At 40.9% G+C, this 23,499-nt stretch overlaps 1 protein-coding gene, 1 long non-coding RNA gene and 1 pseudogene across 5 annotated transcripts in view; 2 read left to right on the top strand and 1 right to left on the bottom strand.

The window, feature by feature from the left end:
• LOC148376920 (uncharacterized) overlaps nt 1-23,499 on the top strand; it is a 224,495-nt pseudogene that overhangs the window by 63,893 nt on the left and 137,103 nt on the right. The gene's annotated exons all lie outside the window — the stretch shown is intronic.
• Nucleotides 461-19,308, top strand: LOC148376935 (uncharacterized). 3 transcript variants are annotated; one of them, XR_015852545.1, is made up of 3 exons: nt 461-691; nt 8,291-10,024; nt 17,736-19,308. XR_015852545.1 is itself a non-coding variant. In XM_088351809.1 (3 exons), exons 1-3 carry the CDS (start codon nt 571-573, stop codon nt 9,701-9,703), a joined length of 915 nt encoding a protein of 304 aa, XP_088207935.1. In that variant the 5' UTR covers nt 461-570; the 3' UTR covers nt 9,704-10,583. The 3 variants fall into 3 exon arrangements, 2 of the variants coding, with proteins under 2 accessions (XP_088207935.1, XP_088207928.1); XM_088351809.1 differs by lacking the exon at nt 17,736-19,308 and having other exon boundaries at nt 8,291-8,857; nt 9,477-10,583; XM_088351802.1 differs by lacking the exon at nt 17,736-19,308 and having other exon boundaries at nt 8,291-9,598; nt 9,691-10,583.
• On the bottom strand, nt 20,467-20,813 carry LOC148376934 (uncharacterized). The gene is made up of 2 exons (XR_015852650.1): nt 20,770-20,813; nt 20,467-20,738 (listed from the first exon to the last, which is right to left on the bottom strand). It is a non-coding gene; the product is annotated as an uncharacterized LOC148376934 (long non-coding RNA).

Below are 23,499 nucleotides of genomic sequence, written 5' to 3'. Positions count from 1 at the left end.
TTCATTTCAAGGTGTACTATATTGATTTTGGACACTATTCATTTTAAGATGGGGGAAAAAGTATTCTATCAACGGAATTATAAGATCGTACTACCAATATGTATTTTGTAGTGGGTTTTACATAATTCACCCACGGAACCATTGTTTAGTTAGCGAGTTCCTAGGGGGACTCTTAATTCGGCCGGCTCGAGCCACTCTCGTGTTTGTTTTTGTTTAAATGTCATTAAAGCAGCTTTCGTTGGCACCTTTGTTTGACACTGCGCCTACGACTCCCGTCTCTGCTCGCTACAATTTCAACAAAACAAGTTAAGCGAGTACAGTCATACTTCGGCTGTCAAAGTTTCGCCCGAGTAGGAAGTTTCGGCAGAACACCGGCTCATACGAGGATGTGAGGCTAGGGGGCGCTAATGCGCCAAAGAGACGGATGCCAACCGAGAAGAAGACGAGAAGAACCCCACATCACTGTTGCCATTGTTTGTGGTCGAGTAGCGTTCCGCTACTCTCTTGTGCACAATTTAACTTCATTTTACTCCGTAAAATAATTATTGGTGAGCTTTAAATGTGGCTTTAATGTGCGAGGAAGGCCAAATTAATGTGATGGATGAGCTTCGGGATGTGCCAGAAGAGAACGATCGACGGCCAAACCGAGTTAGCATTAGCAAACAGCTACGAGTTGTGATGAAGAGAGCAGGTTGGTCACTTTTATTTCTAGAACAGTTTTTAATATCTTGTCTGCCCTTAAAATATAATGCACGACTAATGCATCTTTTTTAATTCCATATTTATTGGGGGATCTATTGAGTTAGTGTGGAGAACCCTTGAAATATAGAGTGCTTCGAGGTCCTAAGATTTACCCACAATGCATTGCTGGCGGCCGTTTTGGAAGTCCACAAAGCTTTTCACTTCATTGTTATTGTTCAGCGAACCAGTTAGATTCTACATTGTAATGCCGAATACGTGCGTTATTGTTGGCTGTTGTAGCCGAGGGGAAAAGGGCGGGAAGGGCTTCTTTAGACTTCCGAAGTGTGTTTACGATCAGGGGATTGAAGCTCAGGAGAAAAGTGAACGGCGAAGACGAATGTGGCTGGCGGCTATCGACCGGTCGAATTTGCCGAAGCTTGACCGTGTTCGTGTTTGTTCTGACCACTTTCTGACAGGTAAATTGAATTTTTTATGATGTAGAAATACATTTTAAAAAGGTTATGGGACATGTGTACTTCATGTACATCTGTCGACACCATTCAAGTATGGCTAGGTTAAATACTGTGTGCACAGACGCGTCCCGAACCCAAACAGACACAAATCTGTCGTAGGCTTCCATACTTTAGTCATTTTGAAAGTCCTTCAGTTCACAAAAGGGACTTGGGTGGAAAATAAGATAGTTGACAAGTTCGATGTAAGTCACACACGGCAACAAATCGGGATCAGACTTCCAGTCCTTGTTTTGAATTTTGTAGGGATCCAATTTTCCAATAAAATGCAACTTCGCAGCGTACCGCTCGCGTGCTCGCTTGTCTAAACTCTCCACGTAGTTTTCCATAGTGTTGATGGACAAAATCCGTACACAAACGAAGCTAGTTGAGTAAATAAATAGACAAACTGAGTCAATATTTGTTCCTCTCGCTATCGCCGCTTGTAATCGACAGACTTCCAAAATGGCGGCACGAAGCCGTGTTACTATTTTTAGCACAAAGCGCGGAGCCCTCTATACGCTCATGCAAACAAAATAGGAATGAACCTTGCAGTGTAACAAAATCAAATGGCAATTTTGAAAGATGCAAATGTTTTAATCGCCATTCGTTCTCTCTGTCTTCACTCCTGCTGAACAAACCTAAAATGGCGGCGAAGGAGTTGCTATTAAATAGGCCTCATTTCTTGTTCAAATACTAGGAGATCTTGAAACGTTCATATGACATCGAAAGCCAAATTGAATTGTCGTGTGATTTTTAATTCCTCAGTCGGACTTCGAGCCGCTCTCGAGCTGACCAAAAAATGTGCAAAGCCAGGGGTGTCAAAGTCATTTGAAGTCGGGGGCCACGCCGTAGAACAAACATGCTGTCGGGGGCCGGACGAGTAGATTCAAGAGAAAGAAAAAGAGAGAGAAAGAAATAAGAGAAAGAGGGAGGAAAATGAAGAGAGAGGGCGGGACAAAGAAAGAGAAAGAGCTTAAGAAACAATAGAGATAAAAAGTCGTGAGAGAGGGGGGGAAAGAAAGGGAGCGGAAGAAAGAAATCCAAAGAGAAATAGAAAGACAGAAGGAGAAGAAAAAAAAAAAGAAAGCGCCAAGGGTAGGAAGAGAGAAAGAGAAAAGGAAAAAAGGAAGTTAGAGCAAAAGAGGTTAAAAGACACACAGAGAGAAAGGACAAAGAGCAACAAAGGAAGAGAAAAAGAGAGTGGGAGAAAAGGGGTGGAAAGAGAGAGAGAGAAATAAATACAAGTGCAGTGTCTTTGTTGGAGGCACCCGACTTTGGCAACATCAAGTGGACATATTTCAACCGGCAACTTATTTTTCTCTTGCGCTTCTCTGAGTGTTGTCTCGCGGGTCAAATTCAATCCCTTAGCGGGCCTGATCTGGCCCGCGGGCCGCCTGTTTTGACACCTGTGTGCTAAGCCAACAAAGAGTGGAAGTGCAATACCGCATGGATCCCCCTGAGGGCGCAATCCCCGAATGTTTTATTTTTCCATAACTAAAGTGACAAGAAAATTCACACCAACAACATGGCAGGGGGAACGGATCCGTTATGCAAAAATATCGCTTCTGAGTTAGAATGGCTGGCTGCTTATGAGAAAACTTTATGGTCAAACTGTATCGTTTTACTTCACTTTGAAAGGTGATAAAAGACATTTTCTACCCGTACATTTGCACGTGTGAAGTTAGAATTGAGCTATAATAATATATATATTGAAAAAGGGTTTCTCTTGTCTTAATTTGATATGTTCGGGAATCATTTCAAGAACAAAATAGTTTTATGTCATTGTCAATATTGACTTTTGTGTTCGAATATTATGAAATAAATGCTAAAAGAATATGTCCCTGCCACGGCGATGTCAAGGTTTGCAGTCTTAATGCGAAACGCTGCTAAGAAGAACAGCTTCCTGACCTATTTATTCATTCACAAGAAGCCAACATGAACACGGCGCTCGTTGGACTCGACATGACAGTCATCTACAGAAACGGTGCCAGATGTTGGGATTTCTCTATCAAAATGTAGCGTTGACCAAATTCTTCCAATGAGTTATCTGACTCCATTAACCAAACACGACCTACGTTCATCCAACATTTAAGCGCGCTCGTCTTTTGAGAGAGAAATGACCGGGAAGGCCGACATTTCACACGGGGGGCGGATGTTTATTATTTCTAGCGGCAGACCTAAGCGTACCCAATGGAGACGGCCCCCATCCGAGTTGCCCGGGATCGTTTATACATTTCACAAACAAAGCAAAGACATCCTATCGGCTATGTGTCATCTGCAGTTAACGTGAGCTTTCTCTTATTGGATCTCTTCTCCCCGTATGACGACGTGTCAGCCGGGCTCCACAATCTTCGCATACCGGCGGCGCCCCGACGTCTGACCTTTTGCGTCTGGCCTTCTGCGTCAGCGCTCGCAGGCATTCTGTTATCGGAAAGACGTCTCGCATTCCGCACAGCCCGCCCCGACCTTCCACAATACACTGAACCGAAGCACAATATGTGAACATCTTTATTGCATTAAACTGAATGCATGTAATCAAGTCACATTTTATTTATATAGCCCTTAATCACAAAAATGTAATTTGTAGTCTATCGTTTAAAATCCTTTATAGTCAAATGTACAAAATCCTTTACAGATGACACCACCCAATGGAAGACGTCCTATCGTTATATCGAGAGTAAGAGCACTATTCAACTCGCAATACTTAACAATCCCGATTGTTCTGTGTACAGTATTTATTGCGAGAGAAATGATGTTTGAAAACTAGAGAGCTAGAAAGTGTTGGGATTCAAACCATCAAAATGTTTCCAACATGGCGGCGCGTGTTTACGTTGCGGCTGATTGTTACCCGATTATCCTACTACTTACAACTGTCCTCCTGCTTTCCTTTTTGGATACATGCGTGGCCAATAAGACCTACAGTCGGGAGGAGCTCATCCGACTAGGTGGGTGTCTAAATTTCGACTTTTCGGGCACTTTTTATACCACCCACGACATCCCAAATGAGCTCCAAAGGGACTCGGTTTCGCCCTGCTTTCCCGCTCCACCGAAGAAAAAGAAGAAAAATCGGAGACGAAGACGGCGAAAAGATAGAAAACAGAAGCGAGGATGTCGTGCAGGGAAGCGTGTGAAGTTGATGGAGCAACGACATGAAGATCTGTCTAATCCAACCATCATTTCTTCGTCGATTCTACGAGTAAACCGACAACCGAAGCCCAACGCACACAACCGGCATCTCGTGACGATCTCTACAAAGGCTACAGCTAAGTCAAATGATTCAAAGCTAAAATTTGGTCTTTTGAATGTTAGATCGCTCGCTCCTAAAGCTTTACTTGTAGATAATATTATTCGCGATTATAAACTTAACTGTATTGGTCTCTGTGAAACGTGGTTACGCCCGGATGAGTATTTAGCTCTAAATTATGCTTCTCCCCCAGATTACGAGAGCAGCCATATAGCACGCACGTTGAAAAAGGGTGGCGGTGTCGCGCTAATCTCTGAAAAATCGCTTAAATTTAATCCACGTACCTCTAATAATTACAAAACGTTTGAGGCTCTTGTGATGCGGTCCCCCCTATTGTCAATTGACGTAATAACTATCTATCGCGCACCAGGACCATACACAACTTTCTTAGACGAATTCGCCGAACTTCTGTCTGAACTAGTAACCTACGCAGACAAAATTATTATTATGGGGGACTTTAACATTCATATGAACTCTCCACTCAGTTCACTCACTGTTGCGTTTCAGTCTATAATTGATGCTTTTGGTTTTAATCAACTGGTTGATTTGCCAACCCATAAAGATGGAAACACGCTCGACTTGGTTCTGACTCGAGGAGTTTCAACCTCAAACATGGCGGTGCTATCGTGTACTACAGTTATCTCGGATCATTATTTAGTTACATTTGAGGTGCTAGCTAAATGTAGTACCAAAAAAACTGAAGGATTCACCGGACGCAATATAAGCACAGGCACAGTTTCTGAGCTCTCCGATATTCTTCCAGGAGCAGTTGCGTCCTTTCCTTCCTACATAGGCTCCATAGAACCACTCCTAAATGAATTTAACGCTACCCTGGCCAATGCCCTGGATTTAGTTGCGCCCATCCGGCATAAATTACGACCTAAAAGACGCACACCTTGGTTTAATGATGAAACTAGATCCCTTAAACGAGAATGCAGGAAATCTGAAAGAAAATGGCGCGCTACCAAGCTTGAAGTTTTCCATCAAATCTGGTGTGATAGTTTGTTGAAGTATAAAGCGGCCCTGGCCTCTGCAAAATCAGCCTACCTTTCGAAAGTGATTGCGTCACAAAAGAACAATCCCAAGGCCCTTTTTGACACTGTAGCATCACTTACAAGGCAACAGACTATCCCAGATAGCTCCACCCATTCTGCTCACGACATAATGGTCTTCTTTACTAAGAAGATCCAGAGCATACAGGAAGAAATTGCTAAAGACAATATTAATTCAACACATACTAAAGCACTCAAATCCCTAGATGCACGACATGGTGGCTGTCCAGGGACTTGGTCCCGTTTTAGTGAACTGTCACTCGAAAATCTTAAACAGATGGTGAATACTGCCAAACCGACGACTTGCCAGTTCGACCCACTTCCAGGTTCACTTATTAAAGGTCTCTTTGGCGTTCTTGCACCTTCAGTTCTAAATATTTTAAACATATCACTCGCCTCTGGTGTAGTTCCAGCTGCTTTTAAGTCCGCTGTCATTAAACCCACACTGAAACGACCCAACCTAGATCCAGAAAACTTATGTAATTATAGACCTGTGTCAAACCTACCGTTTCTTTCTAAAATACTTGAAAAAGTAGTGGCACAGCAGCTGAATGATTTCATGTCCGATAACAATCTCTTTGAATCGATGCAATCAGGATTCAGGGCTAACCACTCTACTGAGACAGCTCTGATAAAGGTAACCAATGATCTCCTACGGGCAATGGACTCGGGCGCATCATCACTTTTGCTGCTGCTGGACATTAGTGCTGCATTTGACACAGTGGACCATATTATCTTGCTAGAACGGTTGGAAAAATGGATTGGTCTCTCAGGAAACGTCCTATTATGGTTCAGATCTTACCTCTCAGATAGGACACACTGCGTTAAATATGGCGAAATGACATCTGAGCGTGTTAGTGTTACCTGTGGTGTTCCGCAGGGTTCAGTGCTTGGCCCCCTTCTTTTCACCATCTACATGCTTCCATTAGGTGATATTATTCGCAAGTATAACATCAGTTTCCATTGTTACGCAGATGACACTCAACTCTATTTCCCGATGGAGGAATCTACCACACTAAACTGTGGAACTTTGGAGGCCTGCCTCACTGAGATAAAAGAGTGGATGTCACTCAATTTCCTGCGTCTTAACCCTGAAAAGACTGAAATGTTAGTAATTGGTCCTTCTAAGTCCCGTGACTTATTCTCTAAAACCGCAGTGAACTTGGACAATTGCCACATCACACAGAGTGACTCACTTAAAAATTTAGGTGTCATTTTCGACCCTGATCTGTCCTTTCAAACACACGTGAAGAAAATTACTAGAACCGCTTTCTTCCATCTCCGTAACATTGCTAAAATTCGTCCTATACTTTCTCAGTCGGATGCGGAAATCATAATTCATGCGTTTGTTACCTCCCGTCTCGACTACTGTAATGCACTACTTTCCGGTCTTCCGATGACCAGACTCAAGAGTCTTCAGCTGGTACAAAATGCTGCAGCGAGGCTTTTAACAAGGACAAAAAAGTATGATCACATCACCCCAATTTTGGCTAACCTGCATTGGCTCCCTGTTAGCCTAAGATGCGATTTTAAGGTTCTCCTACTACTATACAAAATCATACATGGACTTTCCCCCTCGTATCTTTCAGATCTGATCTGCCCTTATGTCCCGGCCCGAAGCCTTCGTTCCGAGAGCGCCGGTCTCCTGGTGATCCCAAGAGCCAAGAAGTGTTCCGCTGGTTCGAGAGCGTTCTCCATCCGGGCACCGGTGTTGTGGAATGCTCTTCCCCCTGATATCCGATCTGCAACCTCGGTGGAAATGTTTAAATCTAGGCTTAAAACTCACTTCTACTCTATAGCATACGAGTAACCTAATCTTCTTATATGTAATAACTTGTGAAGCCCTTAGAGACTAATTGTGATTAAGGGCTATACAAATAAAAATGACTTGACTTGACTTGACTACTGTTTACCAAATTGTTGGAATGAGTTATCTGACTCCATTAACCAAACACGACCTACATTCATCCATCAAATATGCACGCTCGTTTCTTGAGAGAAAATGACCAGGAAGGACCACATGGGGCGGATGGTTTATTATTCCTAACAACAGATCTAAGTGTAAACAGGAGACGGCCCCCATCCGAGTTTTCCGGGATCATTTATACATTTCAACAAACAAAGCAAAGATATCCTACTATTCCCTTATTGGTTATGTGTCATCTGCAGCTAACTTTAGCTTTCTCTTATTGGTTATCTTTTCCCCGCATGATGGCGTGTCGGCTCCTCCCATGGGCGTGCCAAGACAGTTGTTTTGTGCCCAACAATCTCTGGTCGTCCTGCGTCAGCACACCCAGGCATCCTGTTATCAGAAATGTCCTAGACAAAACAACTGCCATTCATGCATTCCGCACAGCCTGACCTTCCACAATACACTGAACCAAAGCACAATCAGTGAACATCTTTATTACATTAAACTGAATGTAACTCAATGGTATAAAATCCTTTAAAAGGAAGGAAAGAAATACATTTTTCCCTCGACATTGTAATTAGAAGATAAGAAGTATTGTGGAAGGGAATGATGTTCCGTATGCAATCGGGATTTTACAACCCAATTGATTTGAAAAGGACTATTTTAAGAATTTCCATAATCATGAGCAATAAGAGTTTTTGGAACATGGAAAATTGCTAAGAAGCCTGTCAATAAACATGGAATAAAAGGTTTTAAGCCAAAAAAACAAGGTTAAAACCGCCACATTTCTGTGTTTGGTTGATCATTATTGTTTTAATGATTTAATTTTTTTTTTTGCAAAAATGCTGAAAGGCACCAACACACTTTCATTGTGTCTTGTGTCTTTCAGAGCTCAGTGAAGAGAATTTTCCTCCTTGGCAACAGGAGACAGAGATGCCTGGTGTCAAAAAAGAGGAGGAGGATTATTTCAAGACATTTGACCTTAAAAAGGAGAAGGACCATCACATTAAAGAGGAAAAGTTCATTGTTGTTAAAGAGGAGGAAGATTTAAGAGAGTTTCCGGTGACTGGGGCCCGTTTCACCTCTGAAGATCAACATGAAAAGAACAAGGGGGCGGTTTCTCCGAGCAGAAGCTCCGGGAGAACAGACTATGACGACGCGTCCGACTCTGCACACGATGATGGCGACCGACAGTCGGAAGTCGATGACACCTATCACAAATGTCCGCAGTGTGGAAAATCGTTTCAGTCCAGGCATAATTTGAAACGCCATATCGTGGTCCACACTGGTGAAAAACCCTTTTCCTGCTCCGTTTGCGGTCAGAAATTCAGCCATAAATCACACTTAAAAGGCCACACAAGGACCCACACTGGTGAAAAACCTTTTGCCTGTTCAGTTTGTGGTCAAACATTCCGCCTAAAAGAAACTTTGAAAAGACACACAAGAATCCACACGGGTGAGAAACCTTTTGCCTGCTCAGTTTGTGGTCAGAAATTCAGCCACAAAGTCAATTTGAAAACCCACGCAAGAACCCACACTGGTGAAAAACCTTTTTCCTGCTCTGTTTGCGGTCAAGAATTTAACCGTAAGGGAAGTTTGAATGACCACAGAAAAATGCATAGTGGTGAAAAACCTTTTGCCTGCTCTGTTTGTGGTCAAAAATGCACCCAGAAATCCAATTTAAAAATCCATATAAGAACTCACACTGGTGAAAAACCTTTTGAATGCTCAGTTTGTGGTAAGAAATTCAGCCAAATAGGACATTTGAAAATCCACACAAGATCCCACAATGGTGAAAAACCTTTTGCCTGCTCAGTTTGTGGTCAAAAATTCACTCACAAACCAAGCTTAAAAATCCACACAAGAACCCATACTGGTGAAAAACCATTCGTGTGCTCAGTTTGTGGTCAAACGTTTAGCCAAAAAGTTCATTTGAAAAGCCACACAAGAACCCACAATGATGAAAAACCTTGTGCCTGCTCAGTTTGTGGTAAAAAGTTCCGCCATAAAGGAAGCTTAAAAAGACACTCCAAAACCCACGCGGATGAGAAACTATTTTCTTGTTCTGTTTGCAGTCAAAGATTCTCTAGTCAAGTCAAAGCTCAGGATCACATGTGTGCTGGGGAGAATAGCATTCATCGCTCTGTTTGAAATACGGACGCTCCTCGACTTACGATCAATCGAGTTACGAACAACGGTACATACGAACATTTTCTTCGGGATGTCAAAAAAAATATCCGGACATTGCTGTAAGTCCTATTTTGCATTGTGCATCTTTTCCGAGTACAGGACATTTCTGTAGTGCTTTTTTCCCCCGCTTGGCGCTGTGAGAGGTCACCCAGAATCCACCCCGAAGAGGAAATCCGGCTTCTACTTCCTAGTTCGTTTGTAAACACATTGCACTGCATCTCTAGCACGCTAAGAATTTTGACATTTTTATTGTTTAGTATTTTGTGCATCCATTCAATAGGGTTGGCGTGAAGTGTAAAAAAGAGGCGTGCCGTTTCTTTTGAAACAAAAGTGGAATAAGAAAGCTTGATGCGGTTGAGAAAATGGTCGGAACGCTTTTTTTCCAGCCACTTTTTACCACGGAGGAGGACCTCTTGAAGCGCAAGTCCCAAAAGTAAGTTACACTTAACTTTATGTTTATAGAACTGAAATGATCTGAAATGATCTGCATTTCTCTAGCGCTTTTCAAGTCAATGACTTCCCAAAGCGCTTTACATTGTGCTTCACATTTCCCAATAGCGGCCGTGATCTGTGCAGCCATGTAAGGCGCTAACCTGCTTATTGGGGGTAATTAGGGGTTCAATGTCTTACCCAAGGACACTTCGACATGTAACACGGACAATCCGGGATTCGAACTGGGATCCCTTAATCCTAAGACGATCGCTCTACCTCCTGAGCTACTGCCGAACATATTATTTCATGATTTTTTTTTATTTTTGAGTACAAAACAGTACAGGTTTTTTATGCAAGCCTTAAACATACTTCTATAAACCTTAAACATACAAAACATAGCACCGAAGCAACTTACAAACCAATTCAACTTACGAACGATCGTCCGGAACCGATCTCGTTCATAAGTCGGGCAGCGTCTGTAAGCTCAGAGTTTACATTTGAAAAAATATGAATGAACTCATTTGTGTACTCTAGATGTCAGTGATATCTTTTTTTATGGTTGTTTGGGAGTTTATACTCCCATTGTGAACAGAAATTAAAATCAAAAATGAATACAGGGTAGTGTTAAAGTATTACAAATCATAGACGCGAATCGAAAATAAAGTAAAATTCTGGCGGTCAGCCTGCTGTGATTAACTTTCATTGTTCATGTTTCATTTACAAAAACCCCCAACACTCCAAACATCTGACCCATGCACTTACCCCCCCCTTCATTTATCTTTATCCGTACATACTGGATTATACACGTGGACCGTCGACGGTTGATCGGTACGTGATAAAGGTAAATGAATAAATGAACTGATAAGTGAGTGATAACAAATTTTGGTAACAGTCGTCGATACATTTCAAGATGAGTGCATGACTGGATAGTGATACAGCATACACATCGGCCTTTGGCCTGACCCCCGCGAACATCTTGAAGACCATGCAATGTCGTATTCGTCAACGGGTGTCGTGAAGTCAGATGCTGGAGTGAGTGTTCATCTCAGCAGGCATCACGCGCAGTTTCCATGCAGCCAAAAACCCGGAAGCGACGATGCATCCTGACCATCCTAGACAGCAGCTTGCTCCCCGGCAGTGTGACATACCAACAAAAGAATCACAATTAGAAATCAATATATTTGTGAAAAGAAAGTATTTACTCACGTTTTTCCACTATTCTCGTACAACAATGCTTCTATCTCAAATTAATCCATCCCAACTCACTCAATTGGATTTTTCCTCGTCTTCACATTCCTTAATTTTCCAATTTTGAACTGAAAACCGGAATAGGTTAACTTTTTCCTTTTTGATATTATTCTATCCTTTCTTGGTGTTATTCTGGCATTATCATAATCTAAAGCACCTAAAATAACCAAACATAATTTTTCTAGACTTTTCACCCCTAAATTCATCGTTTTCCAACTGAAAAAACATTTATTTTTCTGGGAACTCCATAGGCTCTCGGACGTTACGTTGCACACCCTTAGCGTCAAAACGATTTCTAAAAAAAAAACGAACGTTTTCGATTCCTAACGAGACGTGCTATCGGTTCTATCTAAAACAATACATTTTAAACCGTCTTCCTCTTTAAAAACGTTTTTCTCGTCTCAATGAGTACTGTATTGTTCCCTTTTTCCTTTTCCTTCGATATTTTTCTGTTAATCCTTTCAGTTACGTGGGCCGATTAAACGCTGGACAACCATATAGACAAGAAAGATAAGAATACAGGAAAGAATACAAACACTTACAACATTGAACAAACATAAAACATAAAACAAGACAGATGGCCCACAAAAATTTAAGTTAATTAGTCTAATTAAGTCAGTGCACATTGAGACCATGCGCCTACACAACTACCGAGTTAGGGTTATGGTTTTCCTCTCCTACACAATTTCCCGAATTTTACGTACTGGCCGTGCACTCATTTTTGGCTGTCGGCGTTGTAACCTCACTCTTCAGTGCTGTCGCCGTGGGTGTAGGTTTCTCTGGACTTTGGTGTGTCGGTACCCTTCTCACCTGTATCGTCACATTAAGGTTTAGCATATTATCCGTCACTTTAGTCTGTACTGTCGTTAACACATTTGGTTTCTGGTAGTCCATCGGCACTCCGACTGGTTGCGCGTTTTTATATTTATTTTAGGTGAAAATCAAAATCCCTACTCTAAGATGCCCTATCCATTTTGAGCATTCTATCTCAAAATTCTAACTAGAAGATAAACAATTTATTTTTTAAATTGTCAGTTCTAAATTTCAAATTTTGCTTTTTCACCAAATACAGTCACTGGATCAGTTCAACCATTATCCTTGTCAGAATCATTTACCCTGATTTGAGTGTTTGAGTGTTCTCTTTTGTAGATTGATCACATCCGAGAAAAAATTTGTATGCACTTTTTATTTGCATTTCCTTTTGATTTTCAACGTGTTATCTTGCTGTTGGCCATTCCCCTCGAGGCAGATGACCAGGATAGATTGTTAAATTGTCAATTTAACCCAAGAAAAGACGTTTTTATTGTTATGATTCACTCTTTGTTTTGCCTTTTATAAAAATCATAACCTATGTATGATCTCTTCAGTAAGTAAACTTGTTCAAAATAACAGTATTTTGCAAAGAAAGCAGGTAATTCACGCTCAAAGTGAATGATTTTGCCATAAATGAAAAATACCATCCCAAAATGTTCTCAATGTGGGCGATTTGCTAATGGTGAATGGTTATCTTAATTGATTTTTGTTAATCAATTTGACAAACATTGTAAATTTTGTAATATTACAACATTTCTTCTGTGTAATATTTTTCTATCCGTCCAAATTTCGTAATTTGAATCTCAAAAAACAGTTATATGGAGAGCTTATTCAGAAGACAATTTTTCATCAATTTCGGAAAAAACTAGGTTTTAACTTATTTTTACGGAATGTCTCAACTTCCCCCCTGAGTTAAAACCTAAGTTCACAATCTATGTCTCTCTTTCGTTTGACTCATCCCATAATACTCGGAATTTCATTAATTCAAAACTTGTCTTCTATCGCAATTGCACTATTCATACACGTCCTTCTACTCAATCAAGGAAGCAAGGTTTAGGGCGCTCTGAGGAGAGGGATGACTGAGTATGGGCGCCAAGAGTGGACTGAGAGTGTGATCGTGGCCACTGTGTTGTGCGGTGCAGAGACGATTCAGTTTTTTTTAAGACGACAGCAGTGTGCGTGTGTTGTCGTATCGATACTAATAACTAAATGGAGTGGAATGGAACTATGATGACTATAACATGAAACCAAACGAGACGTCACGCTCTATAGAGAATTTATCGACCTATTTCATCATCGCCTACATTTTGCTCAAAATTTTTTTTCCAACATTCTGCTTCTTAAAAAGAACCTAAAAAGAAATCCGCCATTAAAAGCGCAATTAACCACCAGTCCATCGTCCCAAAAACAATGGTTCTAAGTCAAGGGTGGGCAAACTTTTGGCGTCACGAGCCTGGGGACACACCCAGTTTTTCTCATTTACAGTTATGATGTTATATTTCATTATATTTATTTCATGTTTATCTATTTTGTGTATATGTATGAACCCCTACTGAACACCAGCATACCTTCAGGGCAATTGCAGTTGATTCAACAAGGTTCGTTTGCTTTCGGAACGGACTAATCCCGTTTCAATCCAATTGATTCAAATTGATAATGTGTTTCGATTTACAATAGTTTCATCATTCCATATTTACTGCTAGAACCAATTAAACTTATAAGTAGAGGTACAACTGTGTTATTGTAGTTGTGCACGTATGTAGTATTTCTGTCATGTCCAGCATGGTCGCCGTGGCGACCGTCTAATTTGCGAGTGTCCTTCTTAAGGGCTTGCCGGTCTGAGTAAAAGCCTGTTTTATGAGTATTCCTAGTCTGAGTTCCTGTTTGCCTGTAAGCCAGTTGCTGTTTTGTTTATTCCCTAAGCGTTGGACAATTTTGCTGAATAGAAGTAACCGGTCGTTAAGCGATTGAGTTCTGGTCCGCTCTGCACTTAACTCAACCATTTCTGCAGTAGTATCTTATAATATTTACAAAATAAGATTAAATAAGATTCTGTAACATTTTCGAAGTCTGTTGTAGTATTTTTGAAGGATTTTTTTTTTAGTAGCGCTAGTATTAATGCCGTTGTAGTTTTGTAGCAGTATTCTTGCAGAATTTCTGTAGTTGGTCTTTTTAGAATTATAGCCGTACCATATACTATGTCCCGTTTCTCAAGCTCTATATTCCGTTTTCTAGTAATTTCATAGAATTTCTGTAGTAGGATTTACATTATTGTAATACTTTACCATCCCATTTCTTGTTCTCTTTTGGTTTACTGCACATGAATGGCTAGATTAAACCCTAGAGGTTTAATTCTGACCCAATTGTGGAAAAATGTATTTGATAATGTTACTTCCGGCGCCGTCACGAATGGCAGCCACTCCAGCAGCTCCCGTGTCATTTTCGCTACTTTTGTGATTTATTTATTTGTTTATTTATTTTTGCTTACTTTATCAGTGCCTTGCAACACTTGGATTACTTTCTATCCTATGGATATGGGTTTCATCTCGCAAAAATACGTACATTAAACAACACCACCTACATTGGACATTACCGAATCTTACTGCAATATGTATTCTGTGTAGCACTATTTAGTTACTCTATATAACATGCTAAAGTGGGCATTTGCACGTCACACTGGGTATTTGTATATTGTATTCTTTTGGCTTTATTATTGTATTGTTCTCAGCTCAGGGATGCTGCTGGAAATGTGAATTTCCCTCAGGGGATGAGTAAAATATCTATCTATCTATCTATCTGATTAATTCGTTCACCCCTGTGCTCAGCATCTTTTTCTATAACAAAATTTTATGTATTGCGTGGTACGTATCTTCTTATTCTAAAGCAGAACAACATGTTATGTCTATGTTTATTTGCCTTCAATTAGATATTGATCCTTTTAATAATTTCCTTTTATTTTTATAGCTTATCTATAAAAATACTGTTATATGTTTTGCACAATGCTGACAACCTTTTTTGCACTACAATGACTATTTTTCACCAAATGCATATTTACACAAACCTCAACTGTATGTAACATTTTAAATGCACATTCTTGTGTAAATATTGTATTAATTATAACTATAACCTTATCTTTTCCGATCCTTTACCTAACTTTGAAGATGGAGTGTCATGCCAAATTAATTGTCAGTTACAATATGTGAACCCGTTTTGTAACTATGTCCGTAAAGGTATATGTCCCATTCCATCATAAATGGTCTGGATTTATATAGCACTTTTCAAGACCCTGGGGAACTCCAAAAACACTACCTAATGTGTTGTTTTTCATACTTTTGTCTCAAGTTTTTATATACCCAATTTTCAGCAAATTATTCTTATTTAAATAACTTACTTTTTGTCCATTTATAACCACCGAAAAGATGGACACTGAAATTATGGACGGTTTCCAGTCGTCTTCTTTGTTTTACTCGCCCTTGCTTTATTAGGAGCATAACTACACGTCTTAAAAGTTCTTACCCTTTTGCCATTCGCATATTCAACGAGAGATGATTAGTTTTGTTATTTAAACATTCTTTCTTTTTAAACTATTCTGTATAATTATCTTGTATACACTCAGTGTTCTCATTTCACCATGTTCCTGTGTCCCAGATGCATCATCCATGCTGGGGACGCAAACTTTTCCTTTAAATTGTCATTATCATTTAATTCCTCTTTAACAAAGATTCAACGCATTACATCATCGTTACTTTGGTCTTGCTGTATGAGATTTTATTTTTCTGCACGCCGATCTTAGCTAATGAGATCTCGTCGCTTCGAGACTACGTCATTGCTGTTGGTAATTGGTTAAGTCAGTCTTTTTCATTAGACAAAACTGCTTTTTTCTCAATTTATTGAAGAGAGCCAGCTCATAAATGCCCTTCTTGCACTTAACTTGGTATTTAGTTCTGTAGTTATTTATTTTTAATTGATGTAGTGTACTATGTCTCTGTTTCAAAGTACTATATTGAATCGTTAGTTTTGTGATACTGTTTAGTATACCTCTAGGGCACAGGTGTCAAAGAGGCTGCAGGTTGAAATATGAAACCCAGGTGCCTTGAACAAAGACACTGTTCTGTATTTCTTTCGCTTTCTCTCTCTCTTTTCCACCCCTTTTCTCCCACTTTGTCTCTGTCTCTTTCACTCTCTGTGTCTCTCTTTTTCTCTTTCTTTGTTATTTTGTCTCTTTCTCTCTCTCTCTCTTTTTAACTTCTTTTGCTCTAACTTCATTTTTTCCTTTCCTCTCTTTTCTCTTTCTTCTGTCTTTCTATTTCTCTCTGGATTTCTTTCTTTCTCCCCCTTTCTTTTCCCCCTCTCTCATGACTTTTTATCTCTTTTGTTTCTCACGCTCTCTAACTCTCTCCTTTTCCTTCCCTCTTTCTCTTTTATTTCTCTCTCTTTTTCTTTCTCTTGAATCTACCAGTCAGGCCCCCGACAGAATGTTTGTTCTATCGTGTGGCCCCCGAGTTCAAATGACTTTGACACCCTTGCTCTAGGGGCATTTCTCTATTACCGTATTACTGTCGTAGTATTTCTACGGTACTTTCATTTAGCGATTTTAATTTTCACTGTGTGACGTTTTGAGTGTCGAGCGACTTAAAATTCGACTCTCTCCCGCCGTCACTTATGAGTGCTGATGCTCATTTTGTCTGTCATTTTGTCTCAAATTATTGATTCAAAACCTGATGCAAGCCAAGTTATTTTGTGAAAATGTCAAAAATTCCTACAACTGAAGATACTTACGTATTAACTTTTAGCACAGGCGCTGGGCAATGGAGTAAAAGTGCGCATGTCCTGTTTATAGTTCCTAACACTTACCCAATCAAAACGTTTGAGTTTCTTTGCTACAGCTTCTGGATAAAACGTTCGTTCTCGGTTAAGGTTTTTTCCTGCGAGTTTTTATTAGAAATGTCTTGTTAGTGAACCTAAATCGTTTAATTAGCTTTCTTATAAAGTATTTTTAGCAATTTACAACCAAACCAGTGACTGCTGGTGTGACTACGTGACTGTAAACTAGAGTAATAATTAGAAGAAAATAGTGCTTCTTTGGGCACTGTGACTCTCCTTATTTATCCTGTTCAGCACTTTTACTTCGGTTGCACTCCACAGTGCAAAGACATCTTGGGGTCAATGTATACACACTGTCCCTTTAAAAGATTTCGAGTGCATGTTTCTTATGGCACCATATTTTAAACATTATATTTTACACATTTTCGTCATATCTCACATTTTTTCTCTTTTCCTGTAATATTTTTGATTTTGGTACTTTCGAGCTTCCATACCTCAGGGCCATTGAGCCCTTCATGAGGTAAAATGTACTTGTACTTCCCAAATCCTCAACCGTTTTGGCATGTTATACAGTAGTGTCACACTTAACCGGGCCGCTGTCTCTAGGATGCGTCATGGTCTGCAACTGCAGCGTCGCTTTTTGGATCTCCGGTTGCACTTTCGGACCCACAATTTCCATTCGCCGCTGCGATTTCTCGAGCTCTGCTCCTAGTAACAATCATATCAGACAATTTATTATCATACACAGCTTTGTCATCCACATTTTGTTTTCCTAATTTTAACGTTACTGCCCTGTTGATCTTGCTTGGTCTCGTTGACGGTGGCAGCGTGAGCCGTGGTACCGTGGTTCAGATGGTACCATTTCGAGCTGCCCTCGACCTGGACTGCGGCCAGCGTTGCCCTCACGACGGTGTACGGTCCCTCACGCCTCGGATGGTTCCTCTTTCGTCGAAACCTTGATGTAGACGAGATCCCCTGGGACGTCTTTTCAAATGGTTGTTTGACCTTGGACTCTTGTCTCTTCACCAGCCGGTAGATGACAGCCGTCAATTGTCTCATACAGTCTCTCAGTTCAGTTTGTAGTTGCTCAAGTGGCGGCCCCTTATAGGGACCTCCCAGATGCGGCGCTGGTCTGCCTGTTAGCATTTCATGCGGTGTTAAATGCGTGATCCAATGAGTTTGCATGCGATAACTCATCAGCGCTAACTGTAGCGCATCCCCTCAGTTGAGCCTAGTACTCACAAAGATCTTGTTTATCTTTGATTTTAATATTCCATTTACTCTTTTCCACCATCCCTTGACTTTGTTGATAAACCTCACCGAACCGTTGTTTAATGTGTAGTTTTTGTAAGATGCCCTTCACGACCTTTTGAACAAATGTTATCCGAGCTTATTTCTGACGGTATGCCAAATCGCGGAATAACTTCTCTAATCAAAAACCTAATTACTGTTCCCGCACCTAGATCTTTTGATGGCACTGCTCCTATTATTCCTATTACTCCTATTATTATTATTCTCTCCGTCTACCGTGGCCTGTATCTGATATAAAGTCAAAGGTATTCCCCTGTTACCTATTCTCCTTAATAATCCTCCTGATGCTCCTGCATCTGGAGACACATCACCGTTTTCCTGGAAAGCAGATTCAAAATACAATTTTAGCAGTATTTCTGTGTTAAAAATAAAATAATTCACAATCCAAACGTATCAATATTCCTCAGATTTGTAAACACTACGTCAATCAACAAGATTCTAGCGTGATTCAATGCAGACTCGTGTTGTTCGTTATCACCGCCTCGTCGACGGCCTTGGCCGTCTGGCTCAGTCCATCGTGACGTTCCACTCGCAATCCGCTGCAGGAATGTGCCATGAGCTTTATCAGTGCCACACTGACCTTGGCGCCCAGTTGTCTACCTCTTTCTCCTCGAAACTGGCTGCAATCAGTTCAGATTGCCCCCTGCTCACTGTTTGAGGACAGCCTGGATGTGCTCCAGTGTCCCCACGACCCTGCTGTAGACAAGCGGCGCAGACAACGGATGAGTGAACGTCTTTGTTTGTTTTTTGCCATCTTCAGCCCTTCTCAACAGTCCGTCTGACTTCTGAATCCTGTTAAATCGGTCATGTTTACAAACTCGGATGTTTAGTCTAGGTTAAATGACCATGAAGACATCACCTTAGCAATTAAATTCTTAAATTTTTCACGGTCTTCCTCAAGATCGAGTAATCTGCTCCTCATTGTCTTTTGAAAATGCTTGCCAAATTGTTTCCTCAATTTACCCAAACTCTACTTATCACGTTTATCGGAACAAGATCTCACAAATCAAAAGGCCACACGCAAACGGAGCACTTGACGAATTAAGTAATCCCTCCACTTTTTTTTATTTTCCATACAGCAAAGGAGCGAAAGACGGGGGAAAGACGGGGGTGGGGGGAGGTATTCGGAGCGGGAATACACACGGTTGAGCTCAACTCACACAGAGCGAAAGACGGGGGGAAAGACACTTTAACGCACATACAAGACCGTAAAATGTAGAATAAGCAGTCACTCCATCATTCATCCATGCTTCCTTAACTCCTCCCCCAACGCCAACCAAAACAAAAAAAACAAAAAACAGTTAAGTATAAATCACCCGCGCACTCTCACTTAGGCGGCCGGGGGAGAAACCGAACCGAACAGAACACACATCCACAGACAGAGAGACACACGCACAATTATCGCCAGCTGGCACACACACCAACATTCCCGAATGAGACATCTCCCAGACTGAAAACATGTCAGCAATTCTCACACATTCTTTGTATCGCTTGTTTCTATGCGAATATATCTTAATAATACAACATCTGATTACTGCTCATTTTTCTAACGTCAGTATAACCTTTCAGATTGTAGAAAATGGCGAGGTTCCATGCACCACACTTTTTCTTAAGTGCAAGGTTACATTTCCCTCCCAAATCATCAATCGACTAGGGAAACACATAAAACATGCCCCGTATTAACCATACATAGATCGTCTACTCTCGAACTGTCACTTCAGCAAATGACGACGTCTTATCACAGCTTCACACAGATCTCAAGACAATTATAAATATACAAATACCGACGCCGCTGCAACCTCTTATCCAGGTTAAATTAGCCTTTTTCCGTTTTCAAGCAGCCTATGTCCCAAAACAGACAGGACTCTCTGAGCTCAGAATCCCGTCGGACATAAAAATCACAACTCAGTCTATATATCTCATCCGTCCGAACTTGGGCCTGACTATAGACGGAAAATCCCACGTGCACGAATTTTCATAATTTAGCTCCGACGCCACAGGCTCCCGTCCTCCCACGAATCTCGACAAGCAAACCGAAATAAGGAGAGAAAAAGCTTTTCCTTACCTCACGCTCATTTGAGACCGTTCCACTGAGAAGTCTTTTCCCTTTTCTGTTTATTTAAGTGCCAAATCCACGTTTTTGGGCGCCATTTAAATGTTGTCGAAATGTTGGAGAAATTTGGAGGTTCGATAATCGAGAGAAAAGTCTTCTCATATGTGGATAAAGATGGGCAGGAGCCAGCCGCGTGGAGGGAGATACAACTTTATTGATTCGTCAATGAAGATCTCACAGAGCTAGGAACATGACAATGTATTTAAAGCTGGTAGTGACGATTAGGCTTCGATTGAGTACACCCCAAAAGGCGGTCCTGTATCACGTATTACTTAAAGGAATTTTGTTTTTCTCGTTCAAGCCATCTCCTTGTATCCTTATTAGGAGACAAGGAGATGGCTTCTCCAAACAGTCTGACGTCAGTGTATACAGAGATCTTCGTTCCTTGCCCAGTGTATACAGAGACCTTTCGTTCCTTGCCCAGTGTATACAGAGACTCAACTGTCTGCCAAGAACTTCCCGAACTGAGTTTTTTACTGACGTCAAATGCAAGTCTATTTACCACAATCTTTCTACATTTCTACATGTATGCAACTCTATTCTACAAGTGCAAGTCTGTTTGCCACAACAGTTGTCCGAGGACTAGAACTGTCCTTTTTTTCAAATGCAGAAGCGGTGCAGCTTGTATTTTTCATTTACTATGAAATAACCTCAGTGTGTTCAATTTTTGACATCTACGGAGTCATTTTAAAGTCCCTCGTAGACGCATGTAAATATATTTGAGAACTTTTTGAGTTGACTTCATCAAGATGGCCTCTTTACAGGGGGGATATAACACAACATCGGAATATAGAAAAGCGGGCTAACTGAAATAAGCTCAGCTTGATCTAGTCTGGCTTAACGGGTTGCACGATTGCCGAGTCGGGATGAAAAGCCATCTGTAGATAGTCGGGATAAATGTACCTTTACGGAATCATCGAATCAAACCCCGGGATCCGTCTCACAATCCCGGATGTGGAAGTGGAAAAGTATCGCCCGTGATCGTTTACGGCCGCTAAACACGAGCTCCTGATGATAAAGTTTGATGAATTTAAAGAAGAAATAATAAAAAAGGCTACACGAGCGCTATTGATGAGAAAAAAACAACGTCGGGTACTTATGCGCACCGGTTCATTTCAACTGCATGAATCACCATAGTAACTCAGCCAGGCTAAATTGAACTTGCTTTCATGCAACCCACGTGAGGCCACATTCAATTTAGACATGAAATCTATCCCGGCTTAATCCCTCATCTTGGTATCGTGCAATAACCCCCTAAGGTTTTTAAAAAAAATCTGATTGTGATTGTATGAATCCACAATATTTATATTTTATACCTGTCATCCAAACATGACTTTTATGTGGATTTCATTATTTTGTATCACATTGAATAATTGATTTGTGACCGGATATCCAAAAAGAGTCATTTTAAACCGAATGCAATTCACTGTGATCGAACGACATCATACGTTCAGATCGAACTAAAAATCAAAATGTCATGAGTTCCTTTTGTTTGTTTGATTGATTTTCTTTTTTTTTTTTTTTTTTAGAAATTTACCATTTGTGTAAAGTATTGAAGTGAAAAGAAAACTTGAGTTGTTCCCATCAGCCCTCGTTTTAAAGTTTTAGGTTTCAGTGATCTCTGTCACGGTTGCCATGGCGCCCAATTGGCCCCACCCGTGTGGCGCCAGCTGCAGTGACAGATTGGCTTCCCTTCTGTTTAATCTCAGTGCTCTCAATCTCCCTTTGTCAGTCCCTCAACAAACCTCTGCCCCGCAAGATGTGGGTTCTGACTCAGTCCTGTTTCCTGTCGGTAGTTCCCGTCCGGTATTGTTCCCGTTTATTTTGTCCTGTTCAATATAGGTTTCCAGTTTTCTTCCCGTCTATTTTTGTCCTGTTTATTATTCTCTCCAGTTTACGATCCCGTCTAGGTTGTCGTGTTTAATTTCGATATCCTGTTTCGATATCAATCCTGTCTGTCTCGTCCTGTCCGGTATCGACCCCAACCGGCCGATATCTGCTCGGGCAATTGGTATCGATCTGGTCGGCCTCTGGCTTCCTATCCTTCCCCGCCAGATCGCTGCCTAACGCGCATGACTCCTCATTTCCCGTAAAATAAAAGGCTTGTGTGAGAAACGTCACGCATTTGGGTTCTGTTCCGGTTCATGACAATCTCATCATCCCTTTGTGTCGTGATTTGACAGCAACATTAGTCCTGAAATAATGTCTTTTTTTCTTATTTGAAACGGTTATTTCATTAAATTGTGAAGATTTTTGTCTCTGCAATACGTAAATAACGTGCACGGGCTCCACCGTCTGATTGTCGTGGAAGTGTTCGCCTTCTCGTCGGCAAATCTATTTCGTTACTTCTATTTGCAATAAATTGTTGCTTTTGGGACCTTTTTGTCTTTGTTCTTATACTAAAATGTGTCATTTATTGTCAGTTATCTAGTCAAGTCATGTTCATTTGTGACGCCTTTTATCACAAGGAGTCTCAAAGGGCTGCCAAGAAATGGAAGGAAATCCTCAAGTTTTGTGACAAAATGGATATGGAGTGTTAGGAATTAAACACATGACAAAATGTAGCGTTTGTCAAATTATTCAAATGAGTTGTCTGACTCCATTAACAAAACACAAACTTCATTCTTCTGACAATGTATGCTCTTCTCTTAATTTTAGGGAAAATATTGACAGGAGACTGGCATTTCCACACAGGAGCAGATTTATTTTCTTCAAGTATCTAACAAAGTGAATTCCATCAAATTAGCCGAGACAATATTTGTTCTATGGTGTGGCCCCGAGTTCAAATGAGTTTGACACCCCTGCATGGTGTCAGAAGTGGGATCCGAACCCACGTCTCTATTTGGAGACTCATCTGCTGCGCAGGCACAATCAACTACCGTATACGACAACTACTATTATTAATGATAGTAATATTATGAGAAACGTCTGAAACGCTCCAAACACACTGTGCCGACATATTGACGTCAAAAAGGTTTCCCTAGAAGTTTCTTAAAGCAATTAACTAAGTGAATTCCATCGAATTTAGCCAAATTATCGTCGAATTAGTCTAATTAGTCCTTGTCGAGCCTCCCTCTCACGATCTCCCATCTCTCTGCCGTCTTCTCTCTTCTGCCCACGTCTTTTCAAAAGCTGGCGCGTCAGCCCCACCCCCTCCCCCATGAGGC

The sequence above is a fragment of the Urocampus carinirostris genome, chromosome 1, assembly GCF_059441175.1.
Source record: "Urocampus carinirostris isolate Australia breed hairy pipefish chromosome 1, RoL_Ucar_1.0, whole genome shotgun sequence".
NCBI lineage: Eukaryota > Metazoa > Chordata > Actinopteri > Syngnathiformes > Syngnathidae > Urocampus > Urocampus carinirostris.
The sequence above is the reverse complement of the archived record's forward strand: the minus strand, read 5'-3'. Positions and strand labels throughout refer to the sequence as shown.